At 38.3% G+C, this 20,395-nt stretch overlaps 1 protein-coding gene across 14 annotated transcripts in view; it reads left to right on the top strand.

Annotated features, from left to right (window-relative positions):
• Positions 1–20,395, top strand: part of Lrrc7 (leucine rich repeat containing 7) — a 477,706-nt gene that overhangs the window by 317,788 nt on the left and 139,523 nt on the right. For all 14 annotated transcript variants that reach the window (XM_052730896.1, XM_052730897.1, XM_052730901.1 and 11 more), the window contains one exon: positions 18,117–18,191. In XM_052730896.1, the coding sequence (XP_052586856.1) occupies positions 18,117–18,191 (75 nt within the window). The remainder of the gene's footprint in view (positions 1–18,116; positions 18,192–20,395) is intronic.

Below are 20,395 nucleotides of genomic sequence, written 5' to 3'. Positions count from 1 at the left end.
CTTCCATGCTCCCTCCAGAACCAACCCAGTCTCCATTTTTGTTCTTGCCAACCATCGCCCAGTAGTGACTCCATAGTCAGACAGACTGCTCTGAGAATCCTCTGGGTATGCAACTGAGAAAAGCCTAGGAAAGGCAGATATCACAGATTCCATCTGTCACACTATGCTATCCAGTTTACTATGCTTAAGCACAAAGTGAGAGAACTGGCCTGGTCTAATGTACACTGGCATGTATTTTTCCTCTATTTTTTAAAGATATTTTTCTATGTGTGTATGTGCACACACCTAAGTGTAGTGCCAGAAGAGGCTGTCAGATCTTCTGGAGCTGAAGTTATAAACAGTTGTGAGACATTTTACATGGGTGCTGAGAACTGAACTTGGATCCTCTATAAGAGCAGTAAACATCCTTAACCACTGACCTAGTTCTCCAGCCCTGTATCCTGGCATTAAGGAAGATATGTGTGGTGGGGACAGGGATTGGTGAGGGTGGTAAATAATAAATAGTTGTGAAGCTAGGAGTATATACAGATGGGTTTGAAGTTAGTTGCTAGGGCTCTAGGGAGGGCCCTGCTTGCCCTTAGCACACATGTCTTGATGTCATGGGAGAAAGAACACAAACAACAATTGAGGTCTTCACCTCACTTTGTAACTGCATCTTCCTCACCATTAAAATAAGAGCATTACTCCCATGCATTTTATGGGGTTTGGGCAAGTTTTCATATACAAAAATTTGCAATAAACATTCCATATATGTGTTGAAAATTTTCAGTCACCAAGGACTTTGCAAGCTTTTCACATGGATATATATCAATCAATACCTTCTTTAAAGATCTAGATCAACAAAGATGACTAGTTAGGGTTTCTATTGCCATGGAGACACCATGACCATGGCAACTCTTATAAAGGAAACATTTAATTGGGGCTTACAGTTCAGAGGTTTAGTCCATTATCCTCATGGCAGGACACATGGCAAAACACAGGCAAACATGGTGGTAGCTGAGAGTTCTACATCTGGATCCCCAGGCAGCAGGCAGAGAGTTAGACACTGGGAATGACTTGAGCATTTGAAACCCCAAAACACACCCCTTGTGACACACTACCTCAAAAAAGGTCATTCCTACAACAAGGCCATACCTCCTAATAGTGTCACTCCCTATGAAACTGTAGGGCTCATTTTTATTCAAACCACCACACTAGGATATGTTTGTTTTTATGAAATTATACTTATTGAAAGGTGATTTATGATTACTACAATGTAAGCTCCATGATATGTAATAAATCATACTCTAGATCAGTGGTTCTCAACCTGTGGATCACCACAAAGATTATTGGAAAACATAAATATTTACATTGTGAATCATATAACCAGCAAAATTATAGTTATGAAGTAGCACCAAAAATAATTTTGTAATTGGGGTCACCACAACATGAGGTGTATTAAAGGGTTGCAGTATTAGAAAGATTGAGAAGCACTGCTCTAGATGAATAGTTTTATTTTTTGATAAGTCAGTGTTCCACACTGTCATCACATTTCTCAGAAAGAAATGTTGGCATATGCTCAACAGAGTTGTTGGCTCCACAGCTCAATATTCGACTGACGTCAACATCTCAATATTATTCTAAGTCATGTGGCTTTTGTTTTAAAAGTTCTTGCACATGTTTAGTTTCTTGTTAAGCACATCATCTTTTTGGTTGTATTTATAAATGTCTCCTTCAACAATTATAGTAGTCTCCAACTTCTGACTGCAGGAATTTAACTTGTACATAACTACTAAACCTGTTTATTAAAAATATTAACAATTTTCTACAGATTCTTCAGGAATTTCTCTGTAACCATTCAAACAGTCTATTGAATAAATTGGTTTCTTGTTCCTAAATTTTTAAACAATTTATGCCTCTAAATCTAATTAGATAATTTTCCCTCCAATATGTTAGTGCTGGAGGTTTATGGAAAGAATTTCCAACATAAAAATCACCATATAATCTATTCATTTCAATACCATTCTGGGTTTTTTAAACTTGTGCTCATAGCTCTAATTACATACATTACTCTGTCTACTTTGTGGGTTATTTTTATTCATCAATTTAGGGTAATTTCCAGCCCTTATTTCTTTAAAATTATCCTCTAATCTACTTATGTTCTCTCTTGCTGGAATTTGTTAAATGTGAATGTAAGCAAGAAATTGTGCATGCTTAAGAAATGCAAGCTACTTAGTTAATTATTTTATGCATTTCATGAAAAGTACCCTGACAAGGAATGATTTTTAAATATATATTTCATTTCCTTAAAAACATGCTTCCTTTCTCCCTGCTTAGAAATATCCAATATACATTCTCCAACATTTAGATCTTTCTGGAAGAATCACTGTGGGAATACTTGCAACTCTTTAAAATTATGTGTGATGTTCCACTTGCTAACAGAAACCTGCTGAACAGTTGACACTAATATTCTGGATTAAATGTAATTTTAAAAACAACTAATTGAAAGCAGCAACAACGTGTCAAGAACAAGAGAAATGTATTATCTATGTAGGAAAGACCAAGACTTAATGTTTTGCAAACAATGCAAAGGTGGATTGAATTTATCATCTTAGTGAATTCATCCAAAAATTAACAATATTTGACTAGTGTTTCAAAAAATATCAGAAAATATTTTTAAAACAGTTCATAAAATAAGCCACTCACAGATACATTAAAGAATTAACATTCTGTGAAACTTCGTTATAAAAAAATGTAAAGAAAATATTCTATGAACTACCATGCAAATCCCTAGTGAGGCTGAAAGTTCAAGTTAACAAAGAGTTTTCATCTAGAGATTCAAATAAACTTTGCTTCTGTTTTGTTTTCTCTCTTGATTTTATAAAATTTTAAAATGAGCATTTTAAAAATAAATGAAAATTCTTAGGTTGGGGATACCTGGTCCATATAACTGAAAAGAACAATGGTTTGCAGACTACGTGATCAGTTAGAGTATACAATGAATATATTCTCACAGAAATTTGAAATTGTTCAGTACTTTTCTTAATGTATTTACATTTAATTGAAATTGGCTGTACTATTAAACTAATTTTATTAAAAGCATGACAGTAAATCCATCCACTTCCCTAATTTTCCCAAGGTTTGCTCATTTTTAATTACATAAGATACATGCTCACCTGAGGCAAGCAGCTTTCACGTACCTATTCAGTTCCTCCATATGTAATTATAACATGTTTCCTACATCCAATCAAATTTTGCCAATTGTTCTCTTAGTAAGATTACTTTAAAAGAACAAAATAAAAATGAATCATTATATAACAAGCCATTATACCTTACGGCAAAGTATTTGAAACTTGAAGCATCCTGATTAGTAATGCCTCTATTTCCCTGCATGTGGAGAACTACTAAGAATTTGAATCACATACACATCAGAGACATTGCCAGAAGTTATTAACCTAACAAGAAAACTTGAGAACTGAAACTCACTTTGACTGTTATTGCAAGTTCATCATTGTCTGTCTCAATCAGGAGTGCCAGGGGCGCAAACTGTATCAATTGTTTCACAGAAAATTTTAGAATAAAGAGTTGCTAATTATGCCATGGAGAAAAGAAAGCAGAGGAGAGGACACATAAGTGACAGCTCCAGGAAGCGGCTTACATCAAACAGAACAGAACAGGTGAAGAACACTGAGAACCTGAAGCTGAGAATGTTGGGAGCAGTGCCTACCTGCTGGTGCTGTGACTCTGAGGGGCACCGTGACTTTTGCACTTGTCTTACTAGTGTTCACTGTCACCATGGAATGAAGAAATGTTGCTGATGAAACAATAATGAGAAGAAAATTTGAAAATCTCTTCTTTTTCCAGCCTCTCATTCTCTCCAAGATGCCCTATATAATGTATGTGGTAGTCAACACAGACTCACCTGTCAAAAAGAAATGTGGTAAACTCAAGATTTCCAAAGTAGATATAAAAGAGTGAGCTCCTATTGGAAAACCAACAGCTTAATAGGCAGATGGTTAGTCCTGTCCTGAGAACAATAGAAATCCTTGATGACTAGATTTTGGCAACATTTTCTCCAGAAATTTCTCCCAGGCCTAGCAGAACACCCAGCTCCCTTTTGGCACTTGGAATGAATCCTTTGGTTATTTAAAAGCAAACAGTTAAGTCCATTCTAATCATCAGAATTATGGCTTTGTTTATGCAGGAAATGTTTGATTCAAGCTAGACAGTAATGGAAGTGAAAGAAACACTTCCATTTATCTGAAAAAGTATTTTATGACAAGCTGTCTTTTGAGGAATCAATCCCCATGAGCAATATTAGGCAGTTTTCCAAACTGATTATGTAAGAAGCTTCATAATACAAAACTGTGGCCATTCCTGCTGTGCTGGCTAGTTTTGTGTCAACTTTACATAAGATAGAGTTTTTGAAAGAGGAAACCTCAATTGAGAAACTGCCCATTGTGGTGGCATATGAACACTGAACTAGAAAAGCCATCAACTGCTCAGTGTACAGTGGGCTGTTCTGGGGGACCTTGGAAGGTAAGAATGATGAGAAGAAAGCAGGCACTGGAAGCCTGAACTGTGAAGTTCCAGAGGGAAGTAAAGATCCCATCAGGGTCATGTATCTGGTATTTTGAATTAAAACTCTGTGGCCTCTACTGAATGTACCAGGCTCTCCCATGGGAGACCTTACCTTCTTGTAGGAGAGAATGGAGTTGGCAGGGGGAAAGATGGGGATCTGTGATTGGTATATAAAATAAAAAAAAAATTCTAATAAAAAAAAAGAAAATGTCCCACTCCCACCCTCACCTACCCACTCCCTGCCCTTCCCTTGGCTCTTGAGGCTTTACCCTTCCTGGTGGGGCTGATTTAATAAAAAAAAAAAAAAAAGACTCTGTGGTTACCTGCCAAGCCTATCTCCATTTCCTGGAGTACGTTTAACATTTGGCTTTAAAGTAAAGAACTGTGTTTGCTGTTAAAAAAAAAAAAAAAAAAAAAAGACTTTGTGGTTCTAGTCAGCTGGAGATGAAGAGTCAGCCATGATTAACAAGAGACCACCACCACCGCTGAAATGAATCCTTGGCCTTACTGAGACAATTGATGCTGTTTGTTAGCTGGAACTGAGAAATTAGAAGTGGTTAAGTAAAGACCAGCGTTACTGAGGATCATAAATCTTGGAGTATTTCCTCAGGGTCCGCACAGATAAGCTGTGGCAGAGGAGTCTGAAGCTGTATCTCATGCTGGCAGCTAAACTTGCTAGTTTAAGAATCACCCAGATAGTAATAATTTTGAAGGCTTGAAGGAGTTATGGAGAGCAGCTAAAGCTTGACACCATGAGGCAGAGCTAGAGTCCTTGAAGAAAAGCTGGAAGAGATCTTGGGTGAAAGTGCAACCTCAGTTGCAGCAGAAGACTCAGAATTGAAGGAGTCATGGAAAGAAGTTGAAGCTTGGCGCCATGTGGCAGGGTCAGAGTACCTGAAGAGATCCTGAGAGGCAACTGGTAAAAGTACAACCAGGCCAGTTGTAGCAGGAGACTCAGGCATTTTGGAAATGTCAGTACCATAGGGCTACCACCAAGAACAGCAGCAGGTATGGAGTAGAGCTGGCCTGAGCTTACAAAATGTGCTATGTGTACTGTGGTGAGCCCTTTGGAGCCCAGAATCATGAGTCTCAGCAGTCTGATGTTGAGCTTTATATAGCTGGGCTTTGGGTTTGCTTTGATCTGATTATTGACTGTGCCCCGGTTCTTTATTCTTGAAGTAAGAAAGTACTTAATTTACTTTTATTATATGGGAACCAATGGTTATGTAATACTTTAGAATTTTAGATAGATTTTGGAACTTTAGAAAGACTGGTTATTTTAAAGAGGTTGAACTTTTAAAGTGTCTAAATTTTTAAAGACTTTGGGACTTTAAAAGTTGGAATGTTTTATACTGTGTTGTTAATATTAACATACCATCTTGGGGATAAATGGAAAAGGAAAGATATTAGTTGAATAATGATGTGTTTGTGTGTCAAAAATGAAAAGAGGTCACCTGTGCTTGCTAGTCTTGTGTCAACTTGACACAAGATAGACCCTTTTTGAAAGTGGAAAACTCAATTGAGAAAATGTCCCCACTAGATCTGCCTGTAGGTAAGACTTTAATGTGTCTTCTTGATTGACTATTGATGTGAGAAGACCGAGCTCATTGTACATGATGTCACCCCTGGACTGGTGGTCCTGAGTACTATAAGAAAGCCCACTGAGCAAGCCTTGGGGAACAAACCAGTGAACAGCATTCCTCCATGGCCTCTGCATCAGCTCCTGCCTCCAGGTTCCTGCTTGAATTCGTTCCCTGACTTGTTTCAATGATAGGCTATAAAAATAAACCATTTCTCCCCAAGTTGCATGTGGTCATGGTACTTTATCACAGGAATAGAAACCTTCAGATACCAACTAACTCTGGAACTTTAAATAAATCATTGATGAATGATTCATTAAAAACATTTTTCCAATGAAAATAGTAGCAGATACTCCTTTCATAAGAGGATCTAATGGGGATCAACAGTGTCTCCAATGCAACATCTGTTGAGATAGAATCTCAATTCATAGTTTTCACTATCAAGCATGCAAATAAAGAAACTTGTTTTTGTGCTTTCAAACAGCAATAAAATAAGTCACCTTAACTGGGTTTGCTAAGAAAGGAGCTTTTTCCTGCTGGCATTTCTCATTACTGCAGTACCATGACTGGCCACTATGAATGGGATCAATCTACCTTTATAATGAGAGGGCATGTTCTTTCAATTTAATAAAGAACAAGTGATTCTGGCAACATTTTCAACCAGGGAAATTAAAGAATTAAAAAGTCTTGAAGGAACTGAAGTAAACTGTGTTAAATATGAGTTTAAGTTCACAATCAAGACATTTCAGAGAAAATGGGTATATTATGTAGTCCTGGAGTAGAGCCAGAAGTGTTAGGTTATATGTAGCATTGTGAATTAACCAGAAAATAACCAGTGCATTTAAAAATCATATTCAGACTTACACCTTCTGGATTTACATGCCAAAATGGTAATATCTAAATTTAGTACATAAAATATAGAAAAGTTCCTTGACTTCAGACTTCACAATAAATCAAAACTAAAAGACACTGAAAATGATAAAAAGAAATATAAAGGAAAAGTAACAAGGAGAAGGGCATGTAAGACTCACACAGACGGTGACATTTTAGTAAAGCCCTGGAGTTGATGAAGGAGAAAGCCATGTGGATATGTAGCGCATATCCACAGGCTGGAAAGTAGTACATATCTCTAATACAACAGCAAAGCTAAAGGATTCAAGACCAGAAGGACAGAGTAGAGTGGGAAGAGGAGGTAGAAATGAGCTAGTAGTTGGCAAAGGAAAACCCCTGCCCTTTGGAAACTGAGTCAGTAAAGCTTTACTGGGACTCTTATTAAGTCTTTTTCCTCTTGACATATGGATTGCCTTATGTTACACAGTGTTACTGTAATCAACTTCACTACTATATTAAGCATGAACAAAAAGGTTCTCAGGGAGAAAATTTTCAAGGTAGAGTCAGGAAAGCTAGTAAGAAAATCACTGCCATATTTAGGCAAAGACAAGAATGCCTGGGGGACCAGAACAGTAGAGAGGAGAAGGGATCAGTTTCTAAATCAGTTGTGAAGGTATTGCCAGAAGATCCCATGGAGTTTGAACTCTAAATCAAATAACTCCTACCAAGCATCTGCAGAAATTATTGCAGAACATACGGTGACAGTCCACCAAATCTGTGTCAAGTTATCTCCCTAGAGCCTCCTTTCAGCCAGCTCTCCAGCATGCCTGTGGATAGCCCACCACATCATGAGAGAAATTAATGGAAGTTACATTAAAATATCTCACTTTCACTCATCATGCCTAGCATATCACTGTTTTGCTTTCCTGTTGCTGAACTGGACAGGTAGGGAGGGCACATGCTTTTTGTGTTAATAGACACTAGGACTTTTCCCTCTCAGAAGAAGTAGTAATCCTCATAGACTTTTGGAGTTCATTAGTGGAATCAAAGAACTCTGGTTTCCCAGAGAGTCCATTTGGTTTATGAAGTCACAAGTACATGATGCTGAAATTTTTAAGGTAATCAAATTTACTTATTTTATTGCTTCTACAAATTCTCCTCAGTTTCTAGCCTCTTGCATTTCCTGCTCATGAGCAGCAGCATTTTCCCCTTCATTTCTTTCAGTTTAGTTTTGATTTTGTCATTTGAGTGGGATTTGGGGAGCAATGGTAGACAAATCCCTCTGGCGCCTTGAGTCAGCTTGCTGTTTATCCATGCAGCACACATTTGCCCTATGTTTATTTATGTAGATATTCTGTGAGAACTGAGGTTCCAAAGATTAATTAAACACGGTTTGGCCTGTTAGAAATCCAAGTCTAATAAGAGGCATGCAAATGAGTAAGGCAGCTAACAGAAAGCCAGACAAAAAATAAGATAGGAGAGCTGAAAGCTGTCTTCTACTGGGAAAGACATGAAAAATTCAGAGAAAAGAAAGCCTTGAAAGTAGAAAGGACGAGAGGCAGCCTAGGGAAGGCATAGAAGTGAGAATGTGAGACAGCTGGGATGACTGTGTGATCTTGGGGCCAGATAGCCACCTTTTGCAGAAAAAAGGGAGAAAGGGGAAAGAATTGCAGCCAGGCCAGCAGTGTCCTTAATATCACGAAAGAATCTAACATTTAACCATGCATGGAAGCCTGTCTCAAAGGCCAAGACCCTAATGTTCACATCTGCACATTAAAAAGTACTCTGATATGAAAGATAACTTACCAATAACTGTTCACTACTAACTCACTATAGGTGTCTCAAGTTGTGATCAGAGCTATAATTTCAGTAGGAACAGACAAAAAGCCAGTAATATGTGAAAGTCATAGTTTAAAAAGTAATGTGCTTCCAGAATCAAAGTGAAAATGGAAGAAATGAAGGGAAAGAGGTGGATTTCAGAACACGAGGAAATGGGGAAAGTTAGTGTGTGGCTTTGGCTGTAGTATGCATAAAAGATAAGAGGAAGACAGCTGGAGAGGAAAGGGAACTGGAAATAAAACAGTTCTGGAAGCATGGAGTTTGAGCAACTTTGAAACACACAGGGGAGAAGGGAGGAGGAACAGCCAAAAGCTGAAATACAGATTCAGGACTCTAGAAAAGACTCCTGAGCTGTGCAGAACATCTGAGGCTCATCAACAGAGTTGGCCTATGTATAAAAATACAGGTACGGAAATTATGCAGAATTTACAGAAAAGTGTGTAAAATGACAAATGCACAAATAACGTAACTGATAACTATGCTCCATGATTAACAAAACTTTAAAATCTAGGTTCCACAGTGTCAGGGAGCCCCTCCTATTCACCACCGTGTTGCACATCAGACTGCCAAACACAGGAAGGGTCACCAGGAAATAGCTCCCCTTTCCTGGTGATTTGCTGCACAACTGGGACACGACATTTGTTGCAGAAGTGAGGTAGTGACTGCGACTTCCTCCAGACTCTTTCAAACAGCCACACTGTCGACTTGATCCTTTCCGTTCTTTAACTCTGAAGAAATCATTTCATCCTCATGGTAATGGCCCCATCTGCCGTCACAGCTGAGATCACCACTGACTCTGTGGGTAGCTGCTGCTCTTCCCCACCCCAGGTGCACATTTTTATGTGATGTTAATAAGACAGAACTATAATTTAAGAAAATATTTACAGCTAACAAAACATAAGCATGTACTTGTCATAAGGTTACCCTGGTTTAGAACTCTCTGCATACTAACTTTCAGACTCAAACATTTCAGCATAATAATGTATGTGATTGTCAACAGTGACAAGTGGCAGTCTTCGCATCCGCCTAGCTGAGGTCAGCAGAGCACAGAAAACCCAGGCGACACGTTGTCCTTTTGCTTGTTGTGGGGTGATTTTTGCGAATGAAAATAGTCTCTCTTAATCAGTTGTTATTGTTTTGTTTTGTTTTTTAATCCTGCCATGAACCAGACACTGTCTCCATCCTGAGGGACTTACAGAGTATGAAGTATGCCCTAGCCCTCAGGTAAAGTTTGTTTCCTAGAGAGACAGGCATCTTGAGAAGAGGTCATATGACAACCTAATCATTTCACTTCCTGACTATATGGGCTGATCACTGACCACAGTAGGTGCTGGGGTACTTGGAATTGGTGTGTTCATAGGGTGAATTATGAGGAAAGCAAATACTGCACATTCTTCAAGGTACAGGACTTTGTAGCCCTTGAAAGATAAGTTGTATTTAAAATGTGTGGAGAAGAGAGAGAGCATGGTGGTCAGGAAATTGACAGAATCAAAGGGTAAGGATTGAGGAGTACACACAATGAACTCAACAAGAGCCGGAGGTGGGGCAGAGGAATGAGACTAGGTACCTTCCCACAGCATAAGCTCTAATTTCATTTTCATGTAATAAAAGAAAAAGTGTCTTTGATGTGATTGACGACCAACAAGGGAGCCATAGAGATAACTTGGCATTTATCCACCACAGTGTCACAAGCAGAAATATAAGACTGATAAAGAAGTAACCTGTCCAAGTGTCTATTGACAATTCCATATGAAAGGAGAAAGTAGACCAAAGTATATGCTACAAGAAGAAATATGAGCAACATTTTTCATATGATTTTCATAAGAATTTTTAGCAAACTCTTACTAAATTGCTCGTGCTAAATAAAACAAAGCTTTAGAAAAATATAATAACATCCTGCTCACAGATGGAGAAAAGACTAGCTTGCTACGAAAGGATTATAAATTATATATCTATATGTGTGTATGTAATATATAATAAATATATATATATATATTTCTTTGTTACTAGAACATAGCAGCAGCCCATATATCTATGATCAACTCATGTGTGCACTCAGCAATTTTTTAGCAACTGACTGACTGCTTGTAGAGTCCTACGGACAGCCTGCTGAGGCAAAGCCCAAGTTAGCGCTTGTTCTTACACGATGTTGAAGGGCAGGTATCATTCAGCTTCACCCATCCATCCATCCATTCATTCATTTAGCAATTGTTGGATGAATGGATAAAGTTTCCTGTCAATATTTTGTTCTCTGTTGTATTGTCCATACTGAGCAGAACGCATTATTTAAAATTTAAGTATTCAGTAAAAGTTTATACTTGGTGTAGTTCAGATGACCACACTGATCCCTCTTGAAAGCCCTAACAGTACAAGGTAATGTGGAAAGAGAAATAGTGCTGTCCTACTCACTTAGAATTTAGAGAGGAAAACACATTTTAACTATTGGACTCAGACTTGCAGGGCTCTAGACGTGACATGTGTCCAGAAGTTTCTACTGAAATTTGCTCTAGCAAACAAAGGCTTCCCTGAAGAAGTGATCTTGAACTGAAGTCTGAAGGATGAGTGGGCTCAGCACAGCAAAGAAAAGAAGTAGTGCTTTATACAGAGGGAGAGGCAGGACACAAAGTTTCTATTACAAGTGAGGGCAGAAAGCTGGGTAAGGTTAAAGTATGTAGGATAACTCTTCCAGAGTTCCAGAATTATAAATATTAGAAAAATTATGTAGCCAAGAACATGTATTATTTGAGGTTGATGAAATGCATATTGGCTTAACAAAACTGGCATGTTTGTAACTGTCATAGGTTGAAGTTACAACCCAAAAACTCTTTGCTCATTTGTAATATAAAAGTTTGACTAAACAAAGGAAAAATATTACAATAAAAACAATTGAGCATGTAATTTTGAGTTGTATAACCTTGATCCTTGTAGATTATGCCAATAAAATTATAATTTTACTAACTCATACAGCACCAACTAACCCTCAAATGGGGGTGAGCAAAGGGGTCAATGCAGGATCATGAGGATAGCTTAGGTGCACTGATGTAGAACTGTATTGACATTAATACACCTGGCAAATAGTTCATTCAATTCTTATTTAAAACCAAGTTTTAAAACTTATTGTTAATTGGTGTTGTTCACATGAGAGAATTCATACAGAGAAAGGTAAGACTGAGATCATGAAAGAGCAGCTAAGTGATGTGGAAACAACGGTATGTTTAAAAATATGCAGAGGTATGTAAAAAATATGCACTCTTTGCTTTCAATAGCTGTGATGGAGTGCTTGGGCAGAGAGACTAGTAGTATCAGCTGATTTAGTATTTCCTTTAGCACTTATGATTATAACATTTGCCACAATCTCTGACTCTGGATTATATATCTATCGCCATTCATCTGTCCATCCTGTGCACCCTGAGGCAGAAAAGATAATGCAGGCACATGTTGACTCCTGCTTTCATTCAGTGAGATGCTCACTGATCACAGGTGGGTGACACAATTCCTCTGAGATTTTCTGTTCCAGTAAATGGGCAAGATGCATACAGATTGATAGAATAAACAGCCTTCTCTGCCTAACTGCCAGCTTGAAGACAACTCCAGTTCTGAATTACACAGTGTTCACTAAGGTATCTTGTTTTCTCAGTGCATCATCATGACCTTCAAGGGTCACTGCCAGTATTTTTGCAAGAGGTGCATGGTTTAAGTGCAGGGATTCAGAGAGGCATGCCTTGCTCCAGAGTTTACAACTGCCAGTGTGGAACTCTTCAGGGTGAAGGATGGTTTTGGTTTACCAAGAAGAACATAACTGATTTTTTTCATTTGTTGAAATATTTAAATTGAAAATATAGTTCTCTGGTGCAGAAGAAATAAAAGCTTCTATATTTTCGGAGGTTAGCTCTTAGAAATGTGTAGTGATAAAAATGCTTGTAGAGTATATCTAAATATTTTCAGCATTTCAGACATTAAGATGAAGAAGGGCAGTGATTGGGTTTTTTGTTATTGTTGTTTTATTTAGGTTTTTTAATGGTTTACCATTGTTTGTTTTGGTTTTGTCTTATTTTTAAATCAAGGTCATACTCTGTACCCTTAGCCAAGTAATGATTAGAGGAGTGAGTTACCACCCCTGGCACCAGAAAAAAAAAAGAAAGAGGAAATCTGTACAGCAAGATAAATGTCTTGGCTAACTGTCTTAGAAATGTGTCTGCTAATGCACATGAGACCCTAATCTCAAGTTTCAGATGGCTAGAGTCAGCCTGCCTGGACTGTCACCACTTCAGGGAGCAGTAGTGGGAGTGGAGGGAGAATAAGATGACACTTTGGACAAGGGTAAAAAAAAATCGTCATCTTCAGAGTGAGAAGCAATTTCCTGGAGGACAACGGTTGAATAGCAAGCTTCCAATCCCCACTTGAGGCATTTGTCAGGAATATAAAGGGAAATCAATAGCCAAATTGTAACTTTCTCCAACAAATCTTGGTATGGTTGCAGAAGAGGCAGAAAGTCCTGTTCAACCCATGCTAAGTTCAGAAGACTGTGCCAAGAGTTTGCTAAATGATATGCTGAAAAACTGTTTATAATGCATCTACACTTGGGAAGGAAGGAGAGAGGCCAATAGAGAATAAGAACAGTTGTGATAAGATGCACTGGTAACTGCTATATGGGTCTTCTGGGGTGCTGGGCTAAGTTAAACAACCATGTAAGGAGGAGTGGTCAACAAATGGTATCTTCACAACTGAGACTGCAGGAGTGATAATGATCACTGTGATGGCAATCAGTGTGTTATGCAAGAGAGTGACTGAAAAGGAATTGAAGACACTACCAATTATGAGCATTCGTTGCTTTTCTGTTCAATTCAAATGGGCTTTTAAGAGCATTTCCACAAATAAGTTGCTTTGGAGGGAGTGGGAAACAAAGGTCACAAGGGAGTTCATATCTGGGTTCCTGCACCTCAGTGTCACATGCTCGTCGCTGTGGGTGGGATATCAACAGCAGAGAGGATGTCTGTGCCAGCCAGGGACCAGCAAATAGGCTCAGGATGACCAGATGCCAGTAGTAAACATAAAAGCTTTGGGAAGTGGGACTCTTCATGCCTACAGGGCACCAGGAGGGGACAAGGAGTAAGCACAGGTCAGATGTGACATGTTCTATATAATCTAAGGTTTGTAATCTTTGGGTAATGGAAGACTTTACAAACAGGAGTGAGAACATTGACATAGCTCCCAACTGCATAAACATATAACCTGGAAGAAGTAAATGGCTACAGTTTTTAGAAAAAGAAAATAAAACTAGTTCACAATATGAGATGAGAGTACATTTGTTACATAATTTTGACTCTTAAATTTAGAGTCTTGCTCAGTTAACAAATTTGAGGTCTAAGTGAATGGTGGTGCTGTAAAGTAAGGTATCTGAAATCAGAATTGCTTTCCTTGACCAAGTCAGGAAACATGAACTATCTGCACACAACTCTCAAGGGGACTATACTGTGTTGTTATTTCTCCATTCTGAAGTGTGATAGGATCTAATAAATGCTGAGTGAATTTGTCAAAAGATTCAAAACAAAACTCAGGCATCTGACCTCTTCCTACTAAAAGTCTCTGCCTGAGACGTGTGACACCATGCACATGTGAACCACCTGTCATTTTCCCCAGGATGTTTCTCTGCTCCTGAAACATAGTCATCATAGTTCATATGACTTTAAGATCAGGCTAGCCTTCCTCATATGATGGTTATATAACTTGGAGCACATTCATCTGTTTCTTTAGGCACTGATCCCTACGAAATGAAGATTAAAGCTAACTCACCAAGCACTGAGCACCAAGTGGTTTGGACATGAGTGAACCATTTTCTCCAAAGGTTCATCTTTCAACAACTTAGTCTAGGTGTGACAGTGCTGAGAGGTGACTGAACCTTTCAAAGATAGAGCCTGACTGGAGATAATTAAGTCACTGAAGCCCTTGCCCTTGACAGAAATTAATGTAGTCCTCATATGGAGAGGAGCTAGTTCCCAGAGGACTGTAGAGGAATCTAGCTAGAATTTTCCCTTCCTTCATTCTGTGTTTAGTTCTTTTTCTGTCCTTGATGAAACAGAGGCCTGTAGGCACCAGAATTGGGAACTTGGTAAACCTCTTTACTTCATAGAGTACCAATCCCTGGTTATTTTGCTGTAACAACAGAATTGGATGTAAGCAAACAAAAACTCTTAGAAGTCTCCCCATGAGGGTAGTGCTGCTGTCATTACCTAGTACTGATGAAGAACCTTAGCCAAGAAAGTGACAGCTTGGATCTGTCCATCCCCAAGCCCAAGTCTTCAATGTTATTCCTACTGCCTATCAGCAATGACATCTCCCTCAATGATTGATTAAAACTACATTAGTGAAAATAATCTGTGGAAAAACACCTTAATGGGGCTTGCACTGAGTTGGTGGAGTTTTCCAAATATGCACAAGGACCTTGGTTTGTCCTCAGCATCATATAAATTGAGTATGGTGGGACATATCAGTGTCAGAAATTCAAAGTCATCCTTGGCTACACAGTGAGTTTGAGGCCAGCCTGGCATGTTTGAAGCCCTATCTCAAAAACACAAACAAAAACTTTTAAAAGTGTCTTGCTATAGTGAGTACCCAACAAGTGTTAGCTTTTGTTATTGATTATTTTATTATTTATGCTTCCCTAGGCAGTTACATGTTTATTCGATAGAGGAGCCACTCTATCTGAAAGGGGATTAGATTATTTCCTTTGGACACATCTAACTGGGGACATTCCCTATCCACTGATGCAGACTTTGTTCTGTCCCTGTGACTCTGATAATTATTTCTAGTCCAACTGTGGAATTAGATGAAACCAGCCCTGCTTCCTTATAACAACTCTGCTATGTTTAAAGATGAGTGTCTGTGGCAACCATTCTTCTCCACTCTAGATCACCTTAGCCATTTATCCTCTAGCGCTATCTCCAGACATTCTGCTTAAGTCCACCTTGTTAAAGACCTCTTTGCACTTAAGCATTCAGAGAAAGCAAAATTCTGTCATTCACACATGATCTACTGGCATCTATGGAATAGGGCATTCAAAGAAGCAAACACAGGACAGCCTGCCACTGTCTGATCACATTCCCAGGTGCTGTAGTTTCTTCTTGTGTGGAGGAGCTGTCTGTAGAGTGAATGAATTAACAGTGAATACCAAGCTCACTCTTGACTTAAATTCTCAATTTTGTTCAGCTTCTGCTTCCAGACTTCTGAGCATGGTCTAGGCACTAAGACTCTACACGAGCCTCTGCCAACTTCACTTCTTGAGAACTGGCCAGCATTCCAGCATCTTTAGCTCTCTTGCTATGCTAATTTTATCATTTCACATATTGGCTCTCCTTCCCCACATCATGTCATCTTTTCCTCTATTCCATCAATATACACATCTGAGTATTTAAATTGGATATATTAAACACATAGACATTAAAATATTCATAAGAGCTTATGGTTTAAAGTATTTTAATTAATTATGAATCAATTACATTTTCTCAGTAGTGCCTTTCATTATTGTCACTAGAATACCTATTTGTTCATTCAACAATTACCGAAATATAACATCATTTTCTTTCTATATATTATGGAAAGTGGATGTGTTAAAACAAAGCTTTAAATTTTTATGGGCATTTTAGTGGGATTGATTCTAAAACAAAACAGAGAAGAATAAAATTAATGTAACCTTGAAACAGGCTCAAACCCTATGGAGGTGACCTTTCCGTCTCCAAAGAAATTAACTGAAGAGGTTAGACAATCTCAAGGCATGTTGTACATCACAACTGAGAGAATCATAAGTAGGCTTTTCATCAAGTGCTGAGCAATTTCAGTCATCCAATTTTGTGTATCAGGGTTTCAAACAAGGGCTATGAAGTTCATGAATAAAACATTTACCACTTGTGAGAGCCAAAGGGCTTATAATAAAGCAAGTGTGTTGTTAAATAAAAGATTTCAGTAAAAGTGGAAGAAAGTTTCTTAATCTGAAGTTAGGCTTCCTTTGTGAGCTGCAGATTTTAGATGTTACCCAACAAAACTGAAAGAGTAAAGAGTGAAAAACAACCTAAGGACGACTGACCTGAACATTCAGAAGAACAAAGTCATTTGTAAAAATGCATCTGGTAAATTTCGGCTTGAGATTGGGATAGAATTTCCAACATTTTTTTAAAAACAAGTGTTTTTCTTTTTCTATGGGGTGAGTGTAAAGCAACATTCTTAGCATTATTATAAAATCAAAATACCAATCAACTCTGAAAAATGTTGAAGATGCTCTAAATTCTACAGTATCACATATCTGGAAGTTTAGTTCTTTATGTTAAACATTTCCATTATTACATACATTTGCTTTTGCTTGCACAAAATCCTAAAATCATATGTGTACCAAGAAATGTTTTAAAATAAATTTCTTTACGATTTTTATCAGTAAAATCCTAATTTATATACCCAGAGTGACCTAGGTTTCTCAAGCAAAAAGGATTTGGGAAAGTTTAACTGGCCTGACCTACATAGAGAAGTGACTCATGGGTCACTCTAAGGCTTCACATCTCATCATCAACAGCAGTACTTTGGTGACAAAAATGAAGAGATAGGAAGTCAAAGGCTCAGATCCTGACTATCATGTCACAGTTCTGCATTGCTCTATGCCCACAGCCATTTGTGTGTGGTGCTCAGACATACAAAGTAAGAACCAATTGTGTGCAAAGAGCCACAGTAAAGCTACAGTGTTACAAAACGGCTTTCAAATGATGATGTCACTTGGGCTGGAGAGAGATGGCTCAGCAGTTAAGAATACTGACTGTTCTTCCAGATTCAATTGCCATCATCTACACTGAGGCGCATAACTGTCTGCAACTCCAGTTCCAGTTCCAGGCTTTCTAGTCCCCACAGGTACTGCATACATATGGTGCACAGACATACATGCAGGTAGAACTCCCATACACATGAAAAATAAATAAAAGTTAAAATTTTTAAAGAAAAAGGCTTGCATTATATGAAGAATAAATCTACCAAGTAGTTAAAGAACAATTAATAATATGAAAGATAATTGGAGTATATTAAAGAAATAGGTTAATATCCCTGGGTAATAGGTCTTAATTTTTATAATTGTTCTGATAGATTCCAGGTAATTCTAGGTCCACTATCCCTATGCTGAGTTTTTTGGAAGTCCGTTATTAAACTTGCAATTTTTTAGATTAATAATAGATTCCTAAACAAAAGCTCAAGATTTGAGAAATGACATCTAATGTGATCACGGAAAACTGATTTGGTTTATCTCTCCTCTCTTTCTCTCTGCCGCTCATCCAGCCTGAAGTTCTGGATCAAATACAGAATTTGAGGGAGCTATGGATGGATAACAATGCATTGCAAGTGCTGCCTGGGGTACGTAAGCTTTGCCATGAGTGTGCTCTGACTTCCTGCAAGTTGGTTATGTTTTTAATCATTAAGCCCATGTCTCCATTTTCAGTGCTTGGGAAGAAAATTAATACTTTTCAGGGCTTCAGCCACCAAGTGCTTCTCATGAGTTTGTTTTTAATGTTCTGTGTCTTTTGTGAGTTGCAAAAAGAGAAAAGTTAAGTTTACCTTGATGTCCCTCATTCTACTCACTGGATTTTAAAAGCTACTAAGTTCATAGTTGAATTTTTAATACACATTGTTTTACAAAAGCAACCCTATTCTCACAGGTAACTGTACAGCTGTCTTCCCTCTTGCTGTTAGAGCTCTTCCACAAAGTGAATGGCTTTCCCTGTTTGCTTCTTATCCAGTAGAACCCACCTTTGAAAATCACAAGGATCACACAGTTTCCAACACAAGCTGAGTCAGGTTTTCTTTCTGTGAAGGGATGGTTCCGTCATGGAGCAGGTTTGCCTGTTGGCTTCTGCAGGTAGACTGCTGGTGAAGTTTCCATCTCCTGAGAGAATGACTTCCAATAGCAGCCTTGCTGTTCCTGGCCATGCACTGGGAAGAGTGTGTGCTCACACATGCAACAGACCAATCCCTTACTACCTGCCTTTCCTGGCCACCTCAACACACATGTCACTGGACTAAGGATCCAGGCATGTGGAGAGAATCATTTTTCAGCCAAGACAGAGGTTTTAACATGTCCTCAAAACAAATTTTACTCTTCTTTAGAATTTTCTTTAAATTATTTTAAAGTTAATGTGCACACAACATTTGTTCTCTGTGAACAAACATGAGGTCATAGAAAAGGGGATATCTTGAAAAAGATTAAGGAAAAAAAAACTTTTTTTTTAATTTTGAAAACGCTAAATCCATAGCATCACAGACACAAACCAGGAAGTCTGTGCTTACTGATTCATACAAACTGTTTGCTAATATAATCAGAAACTGTGCCAGTGTCAGAGTCACAGAGATCTTACAGTCAATTCCCTTAACTACATTGTTTTGGAGACTCACATAATAGTGATTCCAGAAATGAAAATGTATGAATTTAAGTGGTAAGTTATTTTTCACTTATTTATTTTGGGTTTTTTTGAGACAAAGGCTTCTCTGTGTAGCCCTGGCTGTTCTGGAACTAGTTCTAAAGACAAGGCTAGCCTCAAACTCAGAGAATCACCTGCCTCTGCCTCCCAAGGACTGAGATGAAAGGTGTGCAATGCCATGCCCAGCTTATAGCAGTTTTTAATAGTTTATTGTTCTAATATTTCATTGATAGCTGTTGCTGTTTACTTGATAAATTTTATCATAGGTAACTATAGAGAGAGAGACACAGTCTGTATAGGACTGAGTCACAAGCACAGTTTCAGACTTCCATAGGATTTCTTAGAACTTATCCCTGTGAATGAAAGGAGGCCAGTGTATGTACAGTCCTGGAGAATGCAGATAAAACACCTCTTAATTCCTGAGCAGATGTGGAAAAGTCAGAATGTTACCTAGATGCAAGTTTACACCAGCTTCTTGATATTCATTTACTCAAAGCCACTTACTTTGCATATACTGTTCGAGGCACTGCCTCGCTGGCTTATAGAAATTCACTCTGAATCCTCAAAGAAATCCTATGAGTATGTTCTGTGCAGCCCAAGGTCACAGAGCCAGTAAGTCCTGGGGCTGTAAGTCAAAGCTGCTGCTCTTGTACAGCAATGTCTGACCTCATAGTGTGTGTGTCAATGCATTCTCTGAAACCTGTAGAAGGTACAGGTAAGAAATGGAGTCAATGCACTTTCTACAGTGGTTACATTTGCAGAATCTGAAGGTGTAAATGAGTAAGTGGTGAGACAAAAAAATCTTGTCCAACCTGTCTCTTTTGAAACTTTTGCATCTAATCCACTAGATTGCAGCTGTGGTCCATGGCTAATTTTATTTAGTATGCCTTAATTTGACACTTTGCTATGCCCTGTGTGTGAATACCCCACTCCTCCCAGCTTAAGTGACCCAGCCTGCTATCCAGTTCTACATGACCTTGGCTACCTGCTCATTTCCAGTGCAGTCTGCAGTCCTATCTATCAGTCAGTCTCAAAGATGAATAACCCTTAGTATTTACTCTGAAAAGGTATGGGGGAAAAAGCAAATCCACTGTTTCCCTTGCTCTTGCATTCTAACACATTAATTTAATATACTTTTAGAAG

The sequence above is a fragment of the Peromyscus californicus genome, unplaced genomic scaffold, assembly GCF_007827085.1.
Source record: "Peromyscus californicus insignis strain IS unplaced genomic scaffold, ASM782708v3 Scaffold_9__1_contigs__length_137607984, whole genome shotgun sequence".
NCBI lineage: Eukaryota > Metazoa > Chordata > Mammalia > Rodentia > Cricetidae > Peromyscus > Peromyscus californicus.
The sequence above is the reverse complement of the archived record's forward strand: the minus strand, read 5'-3'. Positions and strand labels throughout refer to the sequence as shown.